At 45.9% G+C, this 23,244-nt stretch overlaps 1 protein-coding gene across 1 annotated transcript in view; it reads right to left on the minus strand.

Annotated features, from left to right (window-relative positions):
- The window catches only part of WHAMM (WASP homolog associated with actin, golgi membranes and microtubules), a 106,036-nt gene that overhangs the window by 21,868 nt on the left and 60,924 nt on the right, over positions 1-23,244 (minus strand). Inside the window, exons 7-9 of the mRNA XM_063925973.1 lie at positions 18,537-18,623; positions 18,306-18,401; positions 17,761-18,175 (exon numbers count right to left, since the gene is read on the minus strand). Coding sequence (XP_063782043.1) covers positions 17,761-18,175; positions 18,306-18,401; positions 18,537-18,623 — 598 coding nt within the window. The remainder of the gene's footprint in view (positions 1-17,760; positions 18,176-18,305; positions 18,402-18,536; positions 18,624-23,244) is intronic.

The following is a 23,244-nucleotide window of genomic DNA, read 5'->3' on the forward strand; positions in this document are numbered from 1 at the left end:
AAAAACTCGATCTTTTCGGAATGAAGAGCTCCTACCGTAAGTAGTATAGGGGGTGTACGGAGGGAAATAACCCCATTGGACAAGGGACTCCCATCTAAACCATGCATGGTGATACACCTACCCAAGGCTAACTGAGGAATACCTAAGGCTTTGGCCCACGTTAAGTCCATAAAGTTCCCTGCAGCTCCACTGTCAACAAAAGCCGACACCGAAGAACTGAGGCTGCCAAAGGAAACTTTAGCTGGGACTAAAAGGGAGTTATTCGAGGAGATAAGCTGCAGACCAAAGTGAACCCCCTCACAATTCACTTGGTCGAGGCGTTTCCCGACTTGTTCGGACAATTACGGGCAAAATGTCCCTTACCCCCACAGTACAAACAAAGACCAGAGTTTTGCCTTCTGGCTCTTTCTTCTGGAGACAGCCGGGAGAGACCCATCTGCATGGGCTCCTCTATGTCCTCAGGAATGGAAAATACACATGGAGTAGACCTGACAGGTGCTCCTTTTTCAGCCCTCCGCTCTCTGAGACGACGATCAATCTTAATAGAAAGCTCCATGAGTTTATCGAGAGTCTCAGGAGCGGGATACTGAAGGAGACTGTCTTTTATAGACTCAGACAAGCCGAGGCGAAACTGACTGCGCAGGGCTGGGTCATTCCAGCCACAGTCGTTCGACCAACGGCGAAACTCTGTACAATAAACCTCTGCAGGATTTCTACCCTGTCTGAGAGCGCGTAACTGACTCTCAGCGGATGCCTCTCTATCAGGGTCATCATACAAAAGCCCTAAAGACCCCAAAAAGGCGTCTACCGACAACAATGCCGGATCCTCTGCTTTTAAACCAAAAGCCCAGGTCTGAGGATCCCCCTGGAGCAAAGAAATAATTCCGACCCGCTGAGATTCAGTACCTGAGATCATCGGTCTTAAACGAAAATAAAGTTTACAGGATTCTTTAAAATTAAAAAACTCCTTCCTATCACCAGAAAAAAGGTCAGGCAAGTGCATTTTTGGTTCAGGGACTACCCTCGGGGAAGTTCGTAAAAGATCTTCCTGCGACTTCACCCGAAGGGAAAGATCCTGAACCATCTGAGTAAGTTCTTGAATCTGGCTGACTAGGAGCTGGCCAGGATTTGGCCCGAAACCTGTGGGATTCATGAGGCCGATAACTCTTACAAAACTGAATAAGGAAAAAATCAAACCCTGTTTAATTTTAAGTTTTGGTATGGCCGGTAATAATGTTATGATTCCAGTACTCCTGACCGGAGGAGATCTAATGACAATGGCCAGAGTACTGGAAGGGGAATGCTGGTTACGGGAGCTAGAAAGACTAGTTGCCCCTGGCGCCCTAACTCTATTGTCTCACCCGTGCTATCGAAAATCCCTTGCGAGACTATGGTTTCTTGAGCCCCTGGCAGCCACGTTTGAAAGGCGGATTATGTCTGCCCAACTCCGGTGCCCCCCGGTCTTAGTGAGAGACAAAGGGAAATCCGAGGCAGGATGATGACAAGAGGACCTCTGACTGACAACAGGCCAGGGGCAACAAGCTAACTAACCAAACCAGAAGTATGCGCGGAAAAACCGCCAGATAAAAGGACAACCAAAATCCACTAGTCCGTTACTCCTACCCAGCACCGCTGGATACCAGAGTGGATCTGTGGGAGCGGAATCCTCCGCAAAAGCTCCGAAACACAAATAATAAATAATAAGGCGGCCAAGCCGCAACACACGGCTACGCCGTGACTCACGAACACCACTGGATGTTTAAAGGTGCTCAGTCAGGACTCCAGGAACAGATGACGACTTCCGAGTACAGGACAACTGAGGACAGGAACGACCGGGTACAGCAGGACTGGAAACACTCTCAGCAAACAGATACAGCATGCAGGAAGCTATTACCGGCGTCTGTGAGAAGCCCTGGAAGTGTACTTAACAGGGAGTCCTCCAATCAGCTGTTCAGAGGCTGATTGGATTAAATGCCGTGCAGCTGCCTTGCTGCACGGCCAGGAAACAGGTGCCCTATTAATTTAAATGGACCCAGCAATGGGGAACGCGGTCCGCCAGTGGCGTCCCCGTTGCTAGGGTCCGTGCGGCTCCGTGCGCCCGGCGTCTAGCGTTGCCAGGGAGCCGGCGGCTGTACGCGCACGGCGTCCCTGGTTGCTAGGCGCCGGGCCGCACCGACGAGCGGACCCCGGCGCCTAACAGAATGCTGGGTGTGCTCACAGGTACCTCAAGGTCAGAGCAAGTCAGGATTAGTACCGTACCCTTTAGCAATAGATGAGGTACTCGAATTACGGGGTGGGAGACCGGTGGACAAGAAATTCAATATCTCTAGGCCCCCTAGTTTGAAGCTCCACCAGTTTCATGTAGACAGGTCCTTATTGTGTTTTAATCTTTCCAATTACCGAAAACAGGGAAATTGGGAAGTGACGTGGAATAACCAGACAATGACCTTTTCACACAGAGCTGATAGGATACCCATTGACTCTGAACTTGTACGCCAAATAGCCGACAGTGGGAGGTATTTTCGGTATAGGTATACTCGTGGAAGCAAGACCATGTGGGTTGGAGAAGTATCGCCAGGGTATTGTGCTCATATCATCCAGCCCGATACTTGTACTGAGCAGATGGGAGAACTAGGGATTGGTTTCTTTACTTGGAAAATTTGTAATATGGTGATGTTATATTTTGTCCCCTATGTTCTCCCAGATGATGCCTATTTCATATGTGGGAGGAAGGCGTACAAGTCGCTTGCCCCGAGCTCAGAGGGATTGTGTTATATTGGGAGAGTACTGCCAGAGGTCATGACCACAACCCATGATAAGATGCAAGACGTTCACCACAGTGTTCAGGCTCCTTATACTTATACTCACTATGAACACATCATCAAGAGACACCTCAAAGATAGGACAGAGCACGCAGCCTCTGATTTGATCCACGAATCCACCGGGATTCAATTCCTTCTCGCATTAGACATCACCCATACTGCCAGAAGCATGATAAATTATAGGTATATCCATGCGCTAGCGAACTTGATAGATAATGTCACTGAGATGTATGACGACACCTTCAGGTATACGGGAAGGGAGTTACAAGCAGGAACTGATTCAGCACAGGATGGTCCTTAATTATATCACAGCCGTGACAGGTGGGTACTGTGTTACACTGGCAACTCAATATGGTGTGAAGTGCTGTACGTATATTACGAACAGTACTGACGACCCCACGGAGATCATTGATCAAAAGATGGACGATATCTTGCAGTTGAAGTGGGAGTTCAGGAGGAAGCACAACCTTACCTTAGCAACTGTGAGTAATGAACTGACCAACTGGGTCTCATGGTTGAACCCACGAAATTGGTTCTCAGGTTTAGGAGAGTCAGCTCAAAATGTTATTATGAGTGTAGGGAAGTTTCTCCTTTGTATCCTGGGGGTCGTCATAATTATTGGTTCGATATTTAGGTGTTCGAATTCTGACGCGGCGCAAGCACGGCACAAAGTTGATGAGTCTAAGGAGCGAGGGTGCTGTTATAGCAGCAGATTTAATTTATGACCCATCCATAGAGACAGTGTTATGATAAGGATTGCAAATGAATTTCATGGCCTGTTTCTTTCACCCGTTTTTCTTTTGTTTCCCCCTCTGCCCAGATACATCCATCCGGAAAAGACATCAGCCCTACCCAAAATGTTTATGTGAATGTATTTTAGATATGTGTCTTATCTTCATCTCTGCAACCTCCAGTTAACAGCTCGACAGGCGATATCCACATATACTGGCACTCACATATGTTCCCCCTCCATGTATCATCAACTAAATGTGCACCCCATTTGTTGGAACAAGAAGCCGAAAAGAGCTCAGTAGTGTTTGTTGGCCCATTTACAGACCCATAGTACGGGATGAGAAGGATTTAATGTATACTTCGCAGTACCACAAAGCTTATTTAGAACATATACGGCACGATGATACATGCCCCTCAGACATGGATTCATACATACATGCTTTTTACTATCCCACTAGGTCATACATTTCCCACCTACAACTCTCCCCGATCATGAAAGCTTCTGTAGATATTGTATAGATATTTTCTGTTTAGTGATTAGATAGTGGCAGTTATTGGTGACTGCCAAAGGGTGGACTGTCAAAGTCAAAAAATATTGCAGTACATACATTACGTACAAACTACGCACAGATGGCCTCCGTGCGCGTACTTGCTCTGCCGTGCGTGCGCATATTCCCAATTTGCGTATGGTCGCTCCTGCGGACCTGCGTATTAGCGCATGGTATGAGTATTTACGGTAGAGTTTGTGAACGCATGGAAAAGCCATCAAAACACATTATACATTTAATCAAAATAGTGCACATTTTACACATAGCCTCCCTGCACTACAGCAGCAAGTTACAGCAGTTTAAATGGTTTCAGAACAAAGGGATTCACCTTTACAGGATAGGAGGGGACAGAACAAGGTTATAAGGTGGTGTTTGGTATCCAGCTGTAGGGTATTTTAAGGGTAACATTTCAGTGTTGGTTTGAGGAAGATCGTCTGTTCCTGCGGATAGTTATGTGCAGGAGCAGAATATAGATATAAACTGTATTTACTGTACATTATGTATGCAGGGGGAATCCAGAGGAGACCACCCAAAAGAGCAGTTGGAACAGACATTGCCCACCTATTCAAACCGACCTATGACCTCTCCTGTACTGTAAATGACCATCCCTGTGTCCAATGGACAAAGAGATTACAGTATCCATTGTGTTAAGTTTTGGATGAATTGTATAAAGAGAGCCTGCTGCAGGCCTGGTCAGACACAAGACTCACAAAGTTATCTATTAGATGACCGAGGACCGGACCGGGTAGCGTGGCGAATCCAATCACGTATGTACCATTGAATGTAGCCATTATTCTGTTGTATTGTATTGTTTGTATTGTAACCCCCTTTCAGAAATTATACGCTGTGGTGTCGGAACCCAGTGGTTTAACTACAGACTGGTGTCGTGTTTTTCTTTCCCTGCTAAGGTTTAAAGTGTTTTAGTATCGCATTGCATTGCTGAATAAGGTTTAAAGTGTATTCATTGGGTGTGTACGCGCTGTGTGTACTTTGTACTGTCAGCGCGGCGTTTGTACGCAGTCCGTACGCAGTACGGGACTCTTTACGCTAATAGCGTAAAAAGTACGTAGAGTGTGTATTAAGTATAGCGGCCGCAGCGGCTCCATGGTAAAGTGTATTTAAGGTGTGTTTAAGGTATAGCTTTCATTCCTGTATATAAATCAGCATTCTCAATTGGGGGCTCCGTCCGGTTTTCCACATACTCACAGCCTAACAGGTCACAGCAGACTTAATCTATCAGCAAAAGGGCGGACAGAAAGTATCCTACGTATCCTTTTCCTGGTCGATGGATGCACTGAAAACCCTATTTATTTGCTGATTAGATGGCGTCTGCTCTGTATGGTTTGTAGAGATGCTGGGAGAACCCGTAAAGTAAACAGAAAAAAAAAGCTATTTAAAAAAATCTGTGAATTTTTTATTGGCACCAAAAGCGTACACAGCACCCATACTCTTTGTATACCCTCACATTGTTGCCATAACACTCAGATTGCTAGATTCATTTAGATCTGTGTGAAACCGGTTACATTTGTTGCTATATAGTTAAAACTAAAATAAATATTTAAGAAAGTAAGCGTAAAACCCAAACACAGTCTGGCCTGGTTGTAAAGGTTTATACAGAAAGAAACTGTGTTGTGTTTAGTGGGCAATAGTAGTTTTATTGCTCACATTTATAGAGTTGTATGATTTGTGCTATTGCGGACGTACGGTTTTGTACACGTGTCTCGGACAAAGTACGGAACTGCACACGCGGCGTAAGAGACACGCAAGGTCGCGTGTTTACGCAAATTGCGTAAGAGTACGGGCGCTAAGTACAAATTACACAATAGTTCGTTTAGTTTAAAGGTGGGACAGTAGCCATGCTACAATAGCACAAATCTGCCCGGTTTCTAAAGCAGATTAGTATAAAAAAATTTTTTTTTTAAATTGCCTCTGGGGTAAAGCTGCCAACCTGAATGAATCCAAATTTTCTGTACAGAAAAACAAAGTATATTTGAGTGAGCGAATGTAAGAGTGAACGTATTGAACTCCGGAAATCGGGTCCCGTGGTACACCAAGTAAGTAGAGGCTTGGTGGCGTGAGGCGGCTGACTCACGTTAATATAGATTGAAATACGCAAATCGTGAGGTGATTTGCAAAGGAGCGTGATAGTGAATAAGTATTGCGAAGTATTGAAGTAAAAAGGTTTTTGTATTACGCTCCGGGCTGAGGGTCGCAGTTTGTACATCGACCCGTGGTTGTACGGCAGATAGGTAACAAGTACCTATACGCTGTACGATTGGACCGCGCGTTTGTGGGTGCGATATATACAGCGCAACTTGATACCGCGGTTTTACGTAAAATCTCGTAAAGGGGCATCAGTAGTGCTGTATAGAGCATACGCAAGTGTGATTTGTATATAAGGTTATAGGGAGTTTTCGCTGGTCTCTCTCAGGAAAATCTCCAGCGGTGTATATTTACTAGAATAGGTAAGTCACTCCTAAACACTTCCAGTAAATAGAAACCAGATAGGGCCTCGCTGGGTTCGCGGTGTTCACTATTGCAGTGAGTCGTGGTACTCAGTGGAGAAGGAACGAGTGAAAGCGCTAGGTGTCTTTCACCGTCTATCTGCGGTGTGCATTGGGGATTGCGTTTATTGGCAAAAAGTCCGCGATGGGATCCAATTGCACAAGCAGTGGGCGTTTAGTAGCTAGGGTTCAGGCTGAAGAAGTGGGACCGAAAAGGTCAGATTTGCAACCGAGAGGGCCAGCAAGGTTTATTATGTGTGAGAAGTATGGTTCACACACGGAGGCTTTTTGCAATGAATTTAAGAGTAAGAATGACTGGGTATGTATGACTAACAAAGACAGGGTACCATACCCTAGGGTGGGCAGCTTTGAACCAGAGGTACTGCAGAATGTAAGCAGTAAAATATGTCTTCTTAAATCCAGAAAACAAAGGATTAGACATAATGATTGTTTAATTTTATGGCAGCAAGAGGGGGATATGCAAAGGGAACAAATTCGCAAAACAGGTTCAAAACCTAGCGGGAATGAGAACACAAACACACCATTGCAGACACAGGTCGAAGGGGAAGAGATGGCTACAGTCAATGGTATATCGGTAAATGATAGTAGTATGCAAAAACAATGTATTAACCCTAATTTTTGCAAGATGTATCATGTTTTGAAGTCTTTTCAAGGTTATAGGTCACAAGAAGATGAAGGATGCAGCCAAATTGCAGCTCTCCTCCAAGCAATCACCTCGCAGGGAACTCAGGTGGGGCCTGTCCAACCAGGTAGAGCAGTAACAATATTCCCCAATGAAAGAATTGGCGAGGTCACAGCTACCGGTAAGTGTGAGACAGTTCATTGCACAGAGACAACAACACCTCACAGTAAACAGATTAGGAACGGAATGGTAGAATTACACCCTGTCTTGGAAATAGTGACTCCCAATGGGGGAACCGATAGTCATGGAGTAGTCCTCACCAGGAATAATGCAATGTATTGCCCGTGGCCCAGAGATGAGCTGCGATCAATCATTTCAGAATTCCCTGACTCTCGGAAGCATTTAGCCAGATGTCAGAAATTTATCAGAGATCTGGGTAATGCGTATGAACCGACAAACAAACACTGGCGGATATTTTTGAAAGCGTGCCTACCCCCTAATATTGACACCCAAAAATTTCTCACTGATTGTAGGTTAGAGTCGGATAGTCTTATGACTGACAAACACAATCAGGAGAACTTAGAGCAAATTAACATGCAACTAGAGTTGTATTTCCCCACAACTGTTAAGTGGAGAAAAATTTTCTCCATAAAACAGAGGGAAAATGAAATGACATCTGAATATTTCCATCGGGCCCTGCAAATAATGGATAGATACATTGGGGTATCAGATACAGGGAACGATGCGAATTATAGGGAAGTGGTTTAACTACAGACTGGTGTCGTGTCTTTCTTTCCCTGCTAAGGTTTAAAGTGCATTAGTATCGCATTGCATTGCTGTATAAGGTTTAAAGTGTATTCATTGGGTGTGTACGCGCTGTGTGTACTTTGTACCATCAGCGCGGCGTTTGTACGCAAAGTCCGTACGCAGTACGGGACTCTTTACGCTAATAGCGTAAAAAAATATGTAGAGTGTGTATTAAGTATAGCGGCCGCAGCGGCTCCATGGTAAAGTGTATTTAAGGTGTGTTTAAGGTATAGCTTTCATTCCTGTATATAAATCAGCATTCTCAAACCATACAGTCAATGCTGAAACTTGAACTCTCAAGGAAGCCACTTTCAAACCCTTATCCATTCCTGCCTGAAGGAAATCTGAGATTCTGGATACTCTAAAAGATTTTGGATCCATATTTCTTTCACTGCACCAATGACTATAGGCTTGCCATATTCGGTGATAAATGCGAGCAGAGGAGGCTTTCCTTGCTCTGAGCATTGTTTGAATTACCTGTTGTGAAAAACTTCTTGACTTCAGGATAGAGGTTTCAACAGCCACGCCGTCAAAGACAGCCGATCCAGATGACTGTGATAACAAGGACCCTGCATCAGTAGATCTGGACGTTGAGTGAGCAGCATCGGAGCATCCATCGACATCCTCTGCAGATCTATGTACCAATGCCTTCTGGGCCAAGCCGGAGCTATTAGAATCACGGCACCTTTTGATTGCTTTATTTTCCTCACTACCCTGGGTATCAGGAAGATTGGAGGAAACAGATATGCCAGATGAAATTCCCATTTCACTGACAGTGCGTCCACAAGGATCGCTCCGGGGTCTTTTGTTCTTGACCTGTATGCCGGAACTTTATTGTTCAGACGGGACGCCATGAGATCTCTCTCTGGCAACCCCCACTAGTCTACTAGAGTCTGAAATACTTCGGGGTGCAGAGCCCATTTGGTTGCTCGAATGGTGTGTCGACTGAGAAAGTCTGCTTCCCAGTTTAGGACTCCTGGAACGAACACTGCTGGAAGATGGAGTTCTGCCCACTTTAGTATGTGACTTACTTCCTTCATTGCTTTTTGGCTGCGAGTTCCTCCCTGATGGTTGAGGTACGCTACTGCTGTTGCATTGTCCGAGCGGATCTGGACTGGTTTTCCTTGCAGAATGTCCTATGCCTGAATAAGTGCCATGTATATGGCCGAATTTCTAACAGGTTTATTGGCAGGCAACTTTCTTCTATGGTCCATTGTCCCTGGAACCATATTTTTCCGGCCACTGCTCCCAAGCCCTGAAGACTAGCATCCGTTGTCAGGATCTCCCAATCTGATATCCAAAAGGGTCTTCCCTTGTCTAGATGGGATGTCTGTAGCCACCAGGCTAATGACCTTTTTACCTTTACTGGAAGTACCATAATTTGTTTCTTTATTGTCTGATGTACTCCATTCCATCTGTCCAGAATCAGATGTTGCAACGGTCTTGAGTGGAATTGTGCATATTCCACCACGTCGAAAGTTGACACCATCAACCCCATCACTCGCATTGCCGTGTGAACTGATATTGTTTGACTGTGCAACAATTCCTGAATCATCAACTGCACCTTGGATATCTTTTCCACAGGTAAAAATATTTTCTGCAGACTTGAATCCAATACAGCCCCTAAGTGAATCATCCGTTGTGACGGAATCAGAGACGACTTTGCCCAATTTATGAGCCATCCGTGTTTCTGTAGACAAGTTATTGTCTGTTGGAGATGGCTCAAGAGCAATTCCTGGGATTGTGCCAGGATTAAAAGATCGTCGAGGTATGGGAAAATCCTTATCCCCTGCTTGCGGAGATAAGCTGCCATAATAACCACCATGATCTTGGTAAATACTCTGGGGGCTGTGGCTAACGCAAAGGGTAATGCCTAGAATTGAAAATGTTGCTGGAGGATAGCGAACCTGAGGTAACACTGATGGGACAATGCTATAGGCACATGCAGGTAAGCAACCTGTATATCCAGATATACCATGTAATCCCCTGGTTCCGTGGCCAAAACTATGGAGCATAACATCTCCATGTGGAACCTTGGGACCCAAATGTATTTGTGTAACATTTTGAGATTGAGGATGGGCCGAAATGACCTATTTGGCTTCTGGACCAAATATAGGTTGGAGTAAAAACCCTGCCCCCGTTGTGCCGGGGGTACTGGAATAATTACCCCGGACTGAAGCAATTTCTGAACTGCTTCTTGCAGGCCTCTGGCTTTCGGCTCTATATGAGACGGGCTGGTGCAAAAAAACCTTCGAGGAGGCTGCTTCTTGAAAGGGAAAACATAACCCAGAGATACCACTTCTTGCACCCAAGCGTCTTGCCGACTGCTGCCATATGTGTGCAAACTGAAGAAGACGGCCCCCTACCTTGGAGTCCCCCAGGTGGAGGCCCGCACCATCAGGCTGATGGTTTCTGTTCTGGTTTGGAAGCTGGCCCTCTAGTGGCCCACTGCTTCTTTGCTTTACCAGACTTATTGTACTGGGTTTCCTTTGATTCATTTTTACCTTTTGTTTTACCTTGCCACCGAAATCCCGAGCCCTTAGGTTTAGGATTATAACTGCCAGGAAACCTGACCTTCTTGGATTCAGCTTCTGACTCCAGAATATCTGTCAGTTCCTTACCAAAAAGAATGTTCCCAACAAAAGGCAAAGCTTCCAGAACCTTTTTGGATTCTGAATCAGCTTTCCATGTATGTAGCCAAATTGCTCTGCGAGCAGCTACCGTTAAGGCTGATGCTCTAGAAGCAATCGTACCCATATCCATTGCTGCTTCTTCTAGGAATAGTGCAGCCTGTTTCATATGGGCTATATGGGACTCCTGCTCCCTAGTAGGTGCTGAGAGCCCATTTTCCAATTCTTCAGCCCATTCAACTACAGCTTTTGCCATCCAGGCTGAGGCCATAGCAGGCATTATGACTGCCCCTGACAGAGAAAATATGTTTTTCAAAAAACCATCAACTCTTCTGTCTGTGACATCATTTAATGACGTAGATGGCAAAGGTAAAATAGATTTTCACACTAGTCGAATGACGTGCGTATCTACCTTAGGAGGCACTTCTCTTTTTAAACAGTCCCCAGTTGGAAAAGGGTAGTGAGAATCCCATTTTTTTTGGAATTCTATATTTCCTATTGGGCGTAGCCCACGGTTCCCCCATAATTTCCATCAGTTCCTCTGACCCTGGAAACTAGACCCTAACTGTTTTGGGACGTTTAAACACAGGTGCTTTAGTTTTAATTATTGGCTCAGCTGAATCCTCTAGAGACAGAATAGCCTTCATTGCTCCAATTAACTCAGCTATATCTTCTGAGCTGAAACCCTCCATTTGTTCTTCATATGGTGAAGTAGAGTATATGGAGTCATCATCTGTTGTATCATCCGGTGTAGCATGTGAATTTGAGGATATATTTACCCTTGGTTTATCAGCTTGTTGACTTGTAGAAGCTGTAGGGGCTATACCATAAGATGGGAGCTGCATGTATGGGTTAATAGTGTACCCTATTCCTAAGGTTGAAGCTACAGGGACCAACCTGTCAGCTATACTGGATAAGGTTTGTGCAAACACGGCCCAAGGTGGATCTACTTGTCGTTGAACAGGGATCTGCCTTGCAATCTGCTGAAACGCAAAACAATTTGCACATAACCCATCGTGTGCCAGAGTTTGAGTTGATAACCCCACCTTGCAGGATAAACATGTTTTGAGTGTTGGTGTTACTGTTAATGTAACCTCGTCACCTTTGCCGCTCTTAAGGGAGGTACACACGGAGAGATCCGTGCTTAAAATCTAAGCAATCTTGCTAGATTGCTTAGATTTTAAGCACGGATCTGCCGTGTGTATGCCCTCCAGCGATAGCGAAGCGCGGCCCCGTGCATCGCTATCGCCGGTGCTAGATTGAGCCTGCATGCAGGCTCAATCTAGCGGGTCGCTCACTTCACCATTGTGTGAAGTGAGCGGCCCCCCGTCGGCTTTCCCCCTCGCTCAGCACATCGCGCTGTGCTGAGCGGGGTGAGAGATGTGTGCTGAGCGGTCTGTGTTAAGATCGCTCAGCACACATCTCTCCCGTGAGTACCCCCCTTTAGACATGATAAACAATCAGCTTTTCCACAGTATACTACACAGTTTGTGACTGAAAACACTTTATATGCATAAAAGTGATATCAATCTGACCCCAACCCAAGCACCAGCATTGAGGTTCAGAAGAAAACACTGACAAACATATATAAAGTCAGCAATCACACTAGCAGTCAGTCACGTTATATATTAGTCATATGAACATATTATCAACTACGAAGTATGTAGGAGTACATTTACTGTATTCCGTTCTATACAGTTATTTTAATGTATTCAGACGCAATTGCGGAGAAAACCACAGTATTGTACAAAACTCCTATGCAATAGGCACTAAACTTAACTATTCATACTAACAAAAGTAGATAGAAATTTAGTGCTGTATAACCCTTACTCCGTAGAGTGGGATACAGGGAGACTCACCCCACTTCTAGGATCGATCAATACGTTAGCAACCGATGAGTGGATCCAGACGCTACTAGAGTACACTGCCGCTCCGGTAATTTTTAGTGGACACAGATGCTCAGTGAACGCTAGTGCATGCAGACGCTCATGTCTGCGACCCAGTCTCTTAGCGGTAAACCTTAGTGTATACAGACGCAGCGGCCTATGCTGCGACCAAGTCCCCTCGTGGTAGTGTCTGAGACAGAAGTGAGGCAATCCGTTCATGGCGGGAGACGCAAGGTAACTGGTCATGAACTGGGGGGAGGGGCGACCAGGAGAGCATCTGACTCCCCACTGCTGACATCAACCCTAGGGATCGCAGCCTCAAACTAATCCTGGCGCCTTATGATCCCTAAAGCCTAGCGCTGGAGCACCCGTAGTGGCGGCGCGCCAGCTACTGTTTGGTAGTCTCCTCCCAAAACAGTGCGGCTGTGTCCGTATTCCCCTTCTAAGCGGAACCGATGCCTTACCTTCTCCCCATGCTCCGGCCACAGCCTGGTAACGTCTGCTGGACCTGCTAGTTACATCCGACACAGACGCCTGTCGAGACAGCACTTGTACAGTGGGTAAGCGTTGTTGCGACCCGGCGGAGAGTTGTTGGAGCGACTCTTTTCAATATGCGTGTAAGACGCGGTTAGGAAAGATCACTCAGAAAACATAGTAAGACTATAAAAATAAATCAAATAAAGCTTAGGGCTGCCAAACACAGCAGCCCTGTGACCATGGTCAGGCTCCTGCCGCACCAAACAAAAAACTGATTTGACTGAGTCGGTGGGCGGGATTATATGGACGAGCCCGTTGCATCCTGGGAGGCCAGAAAGCTTATGATCGTTTGGTGCCAATCCGCTGTCATTCCATCATATCCCAATGTTATCCTGTGGATAACCTGTGGACCCTGCCGAAGAAAGATAGATTTTAGTGCCGTATCCAACTTACGATCTGACACATCCTTTGGTGTAGGTACGTTTGGTATCGACAAGATTGTCTTTTTTGACAATCTAGCCAGGGAGGCATCCACAATTGGCGGAACCTCCCATTTAGACATGACACCCTTGGGCACCAAACGATCACAGGCTTTCTGGCCTCCCAGGATGCAACGGGCTCGTCCATGTAAAACAGCAGTTTTCCTGATTCCTCAGACTTTCCAGGGGTCAGATATGAGAGACTTGGAAGCAGCCAGATAGATGCTTCCAGATTCCCAAAAAGTTCACGGCTACTTACCCAATCCGCTGTCACGCCATCATATCCCAATGTTATCCTGTGGATAACCTGTGGACCCTGCCGGAGAAAGATAGATTTTAGTGCCGTATCCAACTTACGATCTGACACATCCTTTGGTCTAGGTACGTTTGGTATCGACAAGATTGTCTTTTTTGACAATCTAGCCAGGGAGGCATCCACAATTGGCGGAACCTCCCTGCTGTTTGAGGTTTTTGAGGCTCAAATAAATCAAAGACTTCCGGTACCTTAACCTCTTCTTCTTTGAAGTTGAGGACCAAGTTTTACTGCTTCAATAAGTGAATCTAACCCCCTGACTTCAGTATCTTCCTCCTGAGGGCTGACGTCAATTATCGCCTCGACAGACTCTCCCTCCTCCTCATCCTCCGATTCCTTGTGCAGGAGAGGGAGGGTTCTCTTTACCACTTTACGCAGTCTTTTCTACCTGTGTGGACGGAGTAACTCTAATCATGAATTCCTCCACAGTTTTGGAAAAACCCGCAGCCCATTCTAAATGTTGCTTGCGGGATTCCGCCATTTCCTTAAAAATATCTGCAGGGCACTTTCACATGACCCGGACGGACCACTGCTCCCACGTTGAGTGTCCATTCCCAAACATGTGTCGCACACCCCCGAGCTGCCAATGTTAGTGCTCCTTTTTCCACATTTTTAACATACATAACAGGTCTTTGTGGTTTTGGTTGGTGCTTTGGACATGTTAAACACACACACACACACACACACACACACACACACACACACACACACACACCAAACAGCAGTGCTTTCACCCTATTAGAATAGGAGGAGAAAGACTGTAGGGATGCAGGAGTAATGGAATATTGGGAGTCACACAGCTGGAAATATATATATATATATATATATATATATATATATATATATATATATATATATATAGTTACCAATTAGCAGTTTTTACACAGCCTGACGTTTACAACCCACACGCCACCAACTGTTGATACAGCTTGATTTGACCTGGTTGAGATTTATGGTGCTCCTCCTCTGCAGGACCTGTCAGCAGTGTCCTTTGGAACACAAAATATTTTAGATAAATTATAATCAGACAGATCTCAGCAGCAGAGTTCCCTAATATCCTTTTGCAAGCCAGCGCCAGTAATAATACAATGCTAACAGTACATATTAGTTCCATACATAAGAAGGTCTCTATTTTCCTTCTGAGATTGGACTCTGAAATGTCCGGCCCCCTCCATTAGCCAAAACCTGCTCTAACTGCGCGCCTACAAGATAAAAGCAAAATGACTGCAACTAATTTTTTTAGTCACCCCGCAGCCAGAGAACTGTACTCTCACATTTTAGCATGGAGACCAAGTCTCCTATCTAGAATTTAGCGCGCCCACCGGGAGCTCCCGTTTCCGCCCCCCCCCCTCAGCGGCTCTCTTAACCCTCGCGTACACCATTTCTCTCACTGTGCGCTCGGTGTGACCACCACTCCCGCCTGTCAGATCCCGCCGTGAACAGGCCCTCCCCCTGTACTAACTACCTGCGCCTCTGCCGCTGGGTCTCCGCTGCTTCAGCGGTTACCTCATTGGTTTCCATTACACTGCTGCCGGGGAGAAGACCTTCCTCCTGCGGTAGCTCAGGGGAAATGGCTGCGTAGCTGTGCCTGCTTAACTACTCACTGTTCTGCTCTGCCGATCTGAGAGATGCAGATCCCTTCCACCGGGATCTTTGTTTCTCTTCATCTGAAGTACAGTTGATGGAGCAGTCATCCTCCTTTAAGACAGGCTGGATCAGCTCACTTTTAAAATACAAATCTTCTTAAGGAGCAAGAGCTCCTTTCCTCTGCTGCTACCTCCAGCACAATTTTTCAAACTAGAGGAATGAGGGAGCGTGAAGGGGGAGGAGCCAGCTGTGCATACATTTTGTACATTGTGCTACCTCCAGTCTGCTTCCTTCACGCCCCCAGCTGTCTAAGATCTCCAGTACCCCCTAGTGGATGAAAGAGAAACACAAAAATGGGAAAAAGTCGTAGTATCTCCAATGTTAAACAGCTGGTATAGGTTATCCTAATTTGGTGAAATACGATCACAACAAAAAATAAAATGTTTTTTTGCCAAACCCAGTTTTACTCGTACTGATTAGTATAAAATGGGATGACTTACAAAAACACTCCATTGATTTATTTTTGAATTTGTAGCCTACAATTTATACTAAGACAGCAAACTATTGTTATACAGTATCAAGTAAAATGTCTCACAAGTAGTCAGCCAGAGAGTTACAATCTTTTTATCATTGAAACAATGTTGCAATTCCCTTACAACAGTGACCCCTTAGCAGGGTTGGCAACAGAAATCTTGGGGCCTGATACACTGATGTCTCTGGTATCCCCCTACCTAGACAGCACAAATTCCTTACCAGAATAATGTCCAGTACAGCCAGGAGGCAAGTTTAATATGATAATCTGTATGTATTATGGACAGTATTAATCTTAAAGAATAACAGTTTTCAAACAGCTGGCACCGCAGGCAACAATAAACAATGGATTATGTCATAACCCTATCATTATTTTCTACATTACCATGTTTGTAGTATAGGATTTGACTGAATTACTGTTACTAGTGAAGCAAGGGGTTGGTGATGGAAATGTAATAAACATACACTCGCATAGTAGCTCTGTTGGGAGCTCCTGCTGATGTGCTGTGCCAGCTACGAATCATCTAGTGGTGTAGCGGGACTTGCTAAGCTATTTCGAGGCAGCGGAATCCATTTTCAGAGAGGCAGGGACAGAAAAGAACGCCATCATGCCTTCGCCATGTAATTACGGATTATGCGCTCTTGTGATTCCTCCTGGGGGGGGGGGGGGTGTCTAACCAGGCGGCTTACTTTTAAGTTTAAGTCTTATTTACACGATTAGAAATTTAATTTGTCTACTAAATTTGTTAGCTAGAGAACCTTAATCATTTTGTGCCCATCCGAGACTCAGAACCCCTTGGTACCTCAGGGCCCAGTACAGGGGTCCCTTTTGTACCCCCTGTCACCAGGCTTTTCCTTGGAGCTGCAAAGTGGAGAATGCTAAATCCTGTTTTCAATAAGAAAGGGCAGATTCAATTAGGCTGATTCTACTTGTAGCCTATGGATGTGCAAACAATCAGCCTACAGAAGTGGGCACATAAATGTTCAATTCGCACTGCTGTAAGCAGTAAAATAATATAAAATGTTGCTTGTTCATAGATCAGGGATCACTGTGTAACACCCACAAAGATTCCACATTTTTGGGCAGCATTGCTGATATGCCGCAGTGAATGTCCTGTAGAAAGTATCTTGGTGCACTTCACTTCTGCAGTGCTATAGGCTGGATCTACATGGAATAAGGTAAAGATATTGCCAAAAGCAACAGCTCAAACTGCACAAAACAGAAGAGGCAGTCTTCTACTGCATACTCTAGGGTCTAAGCCATTCTGTATTGGTGTGCACACAGTATTGCTATCCCCTCAATCAAACACTTCAAGGAAGAGGCAGTCAGTTTAAATATTTTCTAATTCAGTTTAGAATTGGTGCTTTTATCAACCACCTGCTTTTGTTATTGCCAACATGTAATAATGCGAGTTTGGAAAATGATTCCTGTATTATTCAGAGCAGCCGTGCCCAATCTGTGGCTCGCCAGCTGTTGTGAAACTACACATCCCAGCATGCATGCCACAGTTTTAGCATTCCTTTAAGAGACTGTGGCAGCGCAAGCTTGAACTTGTAGTTTCACAATAGCTGGAAAACCACAAGATGGCCACACCTGATTTAGAGGATAAGAAAATTGACCTTTGTCCAAGGAGATATGAGAGAAGGATGAAAATCATTGTGTGAGGTCTTATAGACACACCTGTGGGTTTAAGTCCACTTTCAGTAGAACATTGATAGTTGAATAAATAATAAAAAAAAATGTACAATGTCAAACTAAATCTTAGTTGACATTCGATTATAATTGCATAGCATTTCTTACCTGAATGTTGGTTCAAGTGTGTTTTTGATATGGCTGGTTTGGTTTTATCTACCAACATTAGAGGTTCATTAGGTTTTAGAGTCTCTACTGCACGAGGTAGTGGAACAGAGCCTGCCAAAAGAGGAGTGAAGGGTGGTAAAGGTGGTGGTGGTGGTGGAGGAGGAAGAGGCGGAGCTGGTGGAGGAGGTGGTGGTGGTGGCACAGTAGGTGGTTGTGGAAAGTGACTGGCTGATGTGGAATCATCAGGAATTCCATGATCAAAATTTCCCTTCTGAACAAAGATCTGCACGGGGATATCTACTGGGTGACTTCTGTGCCCCTTTGCTATACAGGAGGGTTTTAAGTTCTCGTGAGAATTACTGGAAAAACGAGACTGTATTCGAGAGGTTTTCAATACGACATTCGATTCTTTTTTCTAGGAAAAAATAAAATAAAGAATTAATGCTCCATTAACTAATTCTCCCATTGCTTCAGTTCACATTTTTTCATTCTATTTCCACCAAACATGACTGTGCACAATGTGAACACTGCAATTTAACACTCACATCTTTAAAGCTTTTTAATCGCTGTAGTGTTTTTTGACGTTCCTGATCGACCCATTCTTTTTTCTTTCTCTCTTCTTCCTTTTTTTTGTCCTTTTTCTGTCATAACACAAGAAGCGCTGTTAAAACGTCTCCCACACACTGTTCTAAATGGTACAGAAGCCTCCACTAGAACTAAGGGTTGGCATGAAATCAGACAAGTGAAAGCAGACCATTCTTAGGCTCAGAACTCACCATCTGCGCGCAGTGATGCTGCTGGATCTGCTTCTGGGATTCTTGGTACTGTTTTTGTTTTAGCTCCTGTGCCTCTATGCACTGATCCTAAAGGCAGCAAAATGCACACAAGAATTAAACCATATTCCTTGTTCTACAGGATCACTGGATCTTCTAGTGTTTGCTCTAATTTACAAGGCCTGATTCAAAGGTGGATGCTGCGGTGTCTGCATTTGTGTTTATTTGTAGAGTTGCACCAGAGATAATATGCAAATGCTAGTTTCAGCTTCCTGCTGGTGCAGATGCCTGTGAGACCCGAGACACCCACTTTCTGCGCCCGTGTACAGTAACACAGTCGTTGGTTCCATATAGTCCTCCATAGGCGCACCATTGCATCTGGCAGACTCAAGCGTTTCCATCTTAACAAGGCCTCTGTGGAAGTGGCTCTGTGTCTGAGAACACAGGCCGATTGCACTGACAAGCCTGCAACACTTTCATTGCACGCACACAAGACCTTTTTTTGCGTTATCTTCGGGCCAAATCCCTGACTCAAAACAGGCACTTGTGCGTACAGTCAGGGTAACGCATGCACCACAGGAGTTTTCAGAATAATTTGCGCATGCAAGGTATCAAATAATCAGTCAACTGCGCAAACATGGGGCGACCACCTCTGAATCACACCTATAGTGCATAAAGTATTATGAAGTATAGCAAAAATAAGAATTTACTCACCGGTAATTCTATTTCTCGTAGTCCGTAGTGGATGCTGGGGACTCCGTAAGGATCATGGGGAATAGCGGCTCCGCAGGAGACTGGGCACAGCTAAGAAAGATTTAGGACTACCTGGTGTGCACTGGCTCCTCCCTCTATGCCCCTCCTCCAGACCTCAGTTAGGAAACTGTGCCCGGAAGAGCTGACACAATAAGGAAAGGATTTTAGAATCCCGGGTAAGACTCATACCAGCCACACCAATCACACCGTACAACTCGTGATACTATACCCAGTGAACAGTATGAATAACAACTGAGCCTCTCAAACAGATGGCTCCAAACAATAACCCTTTAGTTAGGCAATAACTATATACAAGTATTGCAGACAATCCGCACTTGGGATGGGCGCCCAGCATCCACTACGGACTACGAGAAATAGAATTATCGATGAGTAAATTCTTATTTTCTCTGACGTCCTAGTGGATGCTGGGGACTCCGTAAGGACCATGGGGATTATACCAAAGCCCCCAAACGGGCGGGAGAGTGCGGATGACTCTGCAGCACCGAATGAGCAAATTCAAGGTCCTCCTCAGCCAGGGTATCAAACTTGTAGAATTTAGCAAATGTGTTTGAACCCGACCAAGTAGCAGCTCGGCAAAGTTGTAAAGCCGAGACCCCTCGGGCAGCCGCCCAAGAAGAGCCCACTTTCCTCGTGGAATGGGCTTTTACAGATTTAGGATGCGGCAGTCCAGCCGCAGAATGTGCAAGTTGAATCGTACTACAGATCCAGCGAGCAATAGACTGCTTTGAAGCAGGAGCACCCAGCTTGTTGGGCGCATACAGGATAAATAGCGAGTCAGTTTTCCTGACTCCAGCCGTCCTGGAAACAAAGATTTTCAGGGCCCTGACTACGTCCAGTAACTTGGAATCCTCCAAGTCCTTAGTAGCCGCAGGCACCACAATAGGTTGGTTCAAATGAAAAGCTGATACCACCTTAGGAAGAAATTGGGGACGAGTCCTCAATTCCGCCCTATCCATATGGAAAATCAGATAAGGGCTTTTACATGACAAAGCCGCCAATTCTGACACACGCCTGGCCGAAGCCAAGGCCAACAGCATGACCACTTTCCACGTGAGATATTTTAGTTCCACGGTTTTAAGTGGCTCAAACCAATGTGACTTAAGGAAATTCAACACCACGTTGAGATCCCAAGGTGCCACTGGAGGCACAAAAGGGGGCTGAATATGCAGCACTTCTTTAACAAACGTCTGAACTTCAGGCAGTGAAGCCAGTTCTTTTTGGAAGAAAATCGACAGAGCCGAAATCTGGACCTTAATGGAACCCAATTTTAGGCCCAAAAACACCCTTGACTGTAGGAAGTGCAGAAATCAACCCAGCTGAAATTCCTCCATTGGGGCCCTTCTGGTCTCACACCACGCAACATATTTTCGCCATATGCGGTGATAATGGTTTGCGGTCACCTCCTTCCTAGCTTTAATCAGCGTAGGGATGACTTCCTCCGGAATGCCCTTTTCCTTCAGGATCCGGCGTTCAACCGCCATGCCGTCAAACGCAGCCGCGGTAAGTCTTGGAACAGACAGGGTCCCTGCAGCAGCAGGTCCTGTCTGAGCGGCAGAGGCCATGGGTCCTCTGAGATCATTTCTTGAAGTTCTGGGTACCAAGCTCTTCTTGGCCAATCCGGAACCACAAGTATAGTTCTTACTCCTCTCCTTCTTATTATTCTCAGTACCTTGGGTATGAGAGGCAGAGGAGGGAACACATAAACCGACTGGTACACCCACGGTGTCATTAGAGCGTCCACAGCTATCGCCTGACGGTCCCTTGACCTGGCGCAATATTTTTTTAGCTTTTTGTTGAGGCGGGACGCCATCATGTCCACCTGTGGCCGTTCCCAGCGATTTACAATCAGCTTGAAGACTTCTGGATGAAGTCCCCACTCTCCCGGGTGGAGGTCGTGCCTGCTGAGGAAGTCTGCTTCCCAGTTGTCCACTCCGGGAATGAACACTGCCGACAGTGCTATCACATGATTTTCCGCCCAGCGAAGAATCCTTGCAGCTTCTGCCATTGCCCTCCTGCTTCTTGTGCCACCCTGTCTGTTTACGTGGGTGACTGCCGTGATGTTGTCCGACTGGATCAACACCGGCTGACCTTGAAGCAGAGGTCTTGCTAAGCTTAGAGCTTTGTAAATGGCCATTAGCTTCAGGATATTTATGTGAAGTGATGTCTCCAGGCTTGACCATAAGCCCTGGATATTCCTTCCCTGTGTGACTGCTCCCCAGCCTCGCAGGCTGGCATCCGTGGTCACCAGGACCCAGTCCTGAATGCCGAATCTGCGGCCCTCTAGAAGATGAGCACTCTGCAACCACCACAGGAGGGACACCCTTGTCCTTGGTGACAGGGTTATCCGCTGATGCATCTGAAGATGCGACCCGGACCATTTGTCCAGCAGGTCCCACTGGAAAGTTCTTGCGTGGAATCTGCCGAATGGGATTGCTTCGTAGGAAGCCACCATTTTACCCAGAACCCTTGTGCATTGATGCACTGAGACTTGGCTCGGTTTTAGGAGGTTCCTGACTAGCTCGGATAACTCCCTGTCTTTCCCCTCCGGGAGAAACACCTTTTTCTGGACTGTGTCCAGGATCATCCCTAGGAACCGAAGACAAGTCGTCGGAACCAGCTGCGATTTTGGAATATTGAGAATCCAATCGTGCTGCCGCAACACTACCTGAGATAGTGCTACACCGACCTCCAACTGTTCCCTGGATCTTACCCTTATCAGGGAATCGTCCAAGTAAGGGATAACTAAAATTCCCTTCCTTCGAAGGAATATCATCATTTCGGCCATTACCTTGGTAAAGACCCGGGGTGCCGTGGACCATCCATACGGCAGCGTCTGAACTGATAGTGACAGTTCTGTACCATAAACCTGAGGTACCCTTGGTGAGAAGGGTAAATTTTGACATGAAGGTAAGCATCCTTGATGTCCCGAGACATCATGTAGTCCCCTTCTTCCAGGTTCGCAATCACTGCTCTGAGTGACTCAATCTTGAATTTGAACCTCTGTATGTAAGTGTTCAAAGATTTTAGATTTAGAATCGGTCTCACCGAGCCGTCCGGCTTCGGTACCACAACAGTGTGGAATAATACCCCGTTCCCTGTTGCAGGAGGGGTACCTTGATTATCACCTGCTGGGAATACAGCTTGTGAATGGCTTCCAAAACTGTCTCCCTGTCAGAAGGAGACATCGGTAAAGCCGACTTTAGGAAAACGGCGAGGGGGAGACGTCTCGAATTCTAATTTGTACCCCTGAGATATCACCTGAAGGATCCAGGGGTCTACTTGCGAGTGAGCCCACTGCGCGCTGAAATTCATTGAGACGGGCCCCCCACCGTGCCTGATTCTGCTTGTAAAGCCCCAGCGTCATACTGAGGGCTTGGCAGAGGCGGGAGAGGGTTTCTGTTCCTGGGAACTGGCTGATTTCTGCAGCCTTTTTCCTCTCCCTCTGTCACGGGGCAGAAATGAGGAACATTTTGCCCGCTTGTCCACGAAAAGACTGCGCCTGATAATACGGCGTCTTCTCATGTTGAGAGGCGACCTGGGGTACAAACGTGGATTTCCCAGCTGTTGCCGTGGCCACCAGGTCTGAAAGACCGACCCCAAATAACTCCTCCCCTTATTAAGGCAATACTTCCAAATGCCGTTTGGAATACGCATCACCTGACCACTGACGTGTCCATAACCCTCTACTGGTAGAAATGGACAACGCACTTAGACTTGATGCCAGTCGGCAAATATTCCGCTGTGCATCACGCATATATAGAAATGCATCTTTTAAATGCTCTATAGGCAAAAATATACTGTCCCTATCTAGGGTATCAATATTTTCAGTCAGGGAATCCGACCACGCCAACCCAGCACTGCACATCCAGGCTGAGGCGATTGCTGGTCGCAGTATAACACCAGTATGTGTGTAAATACATTTTAGGATACCCTCCTG

The sequence above is a fragment of the Pseudophryne corroboree genome, chromosome 6, assembly GCF_028390025.1.
Source record: "Pseudophryne corroboree isolate aPseCor3 chromosome 6, aPseCor3.hap2, whole genome shotgun sequence".
Lineage (NCBI taxonomy): Eukaryota > Metazoa > Chordata > Amphibia > Anura > Myobatrachidae > Pseudophryne > Pseudophryne corroboree.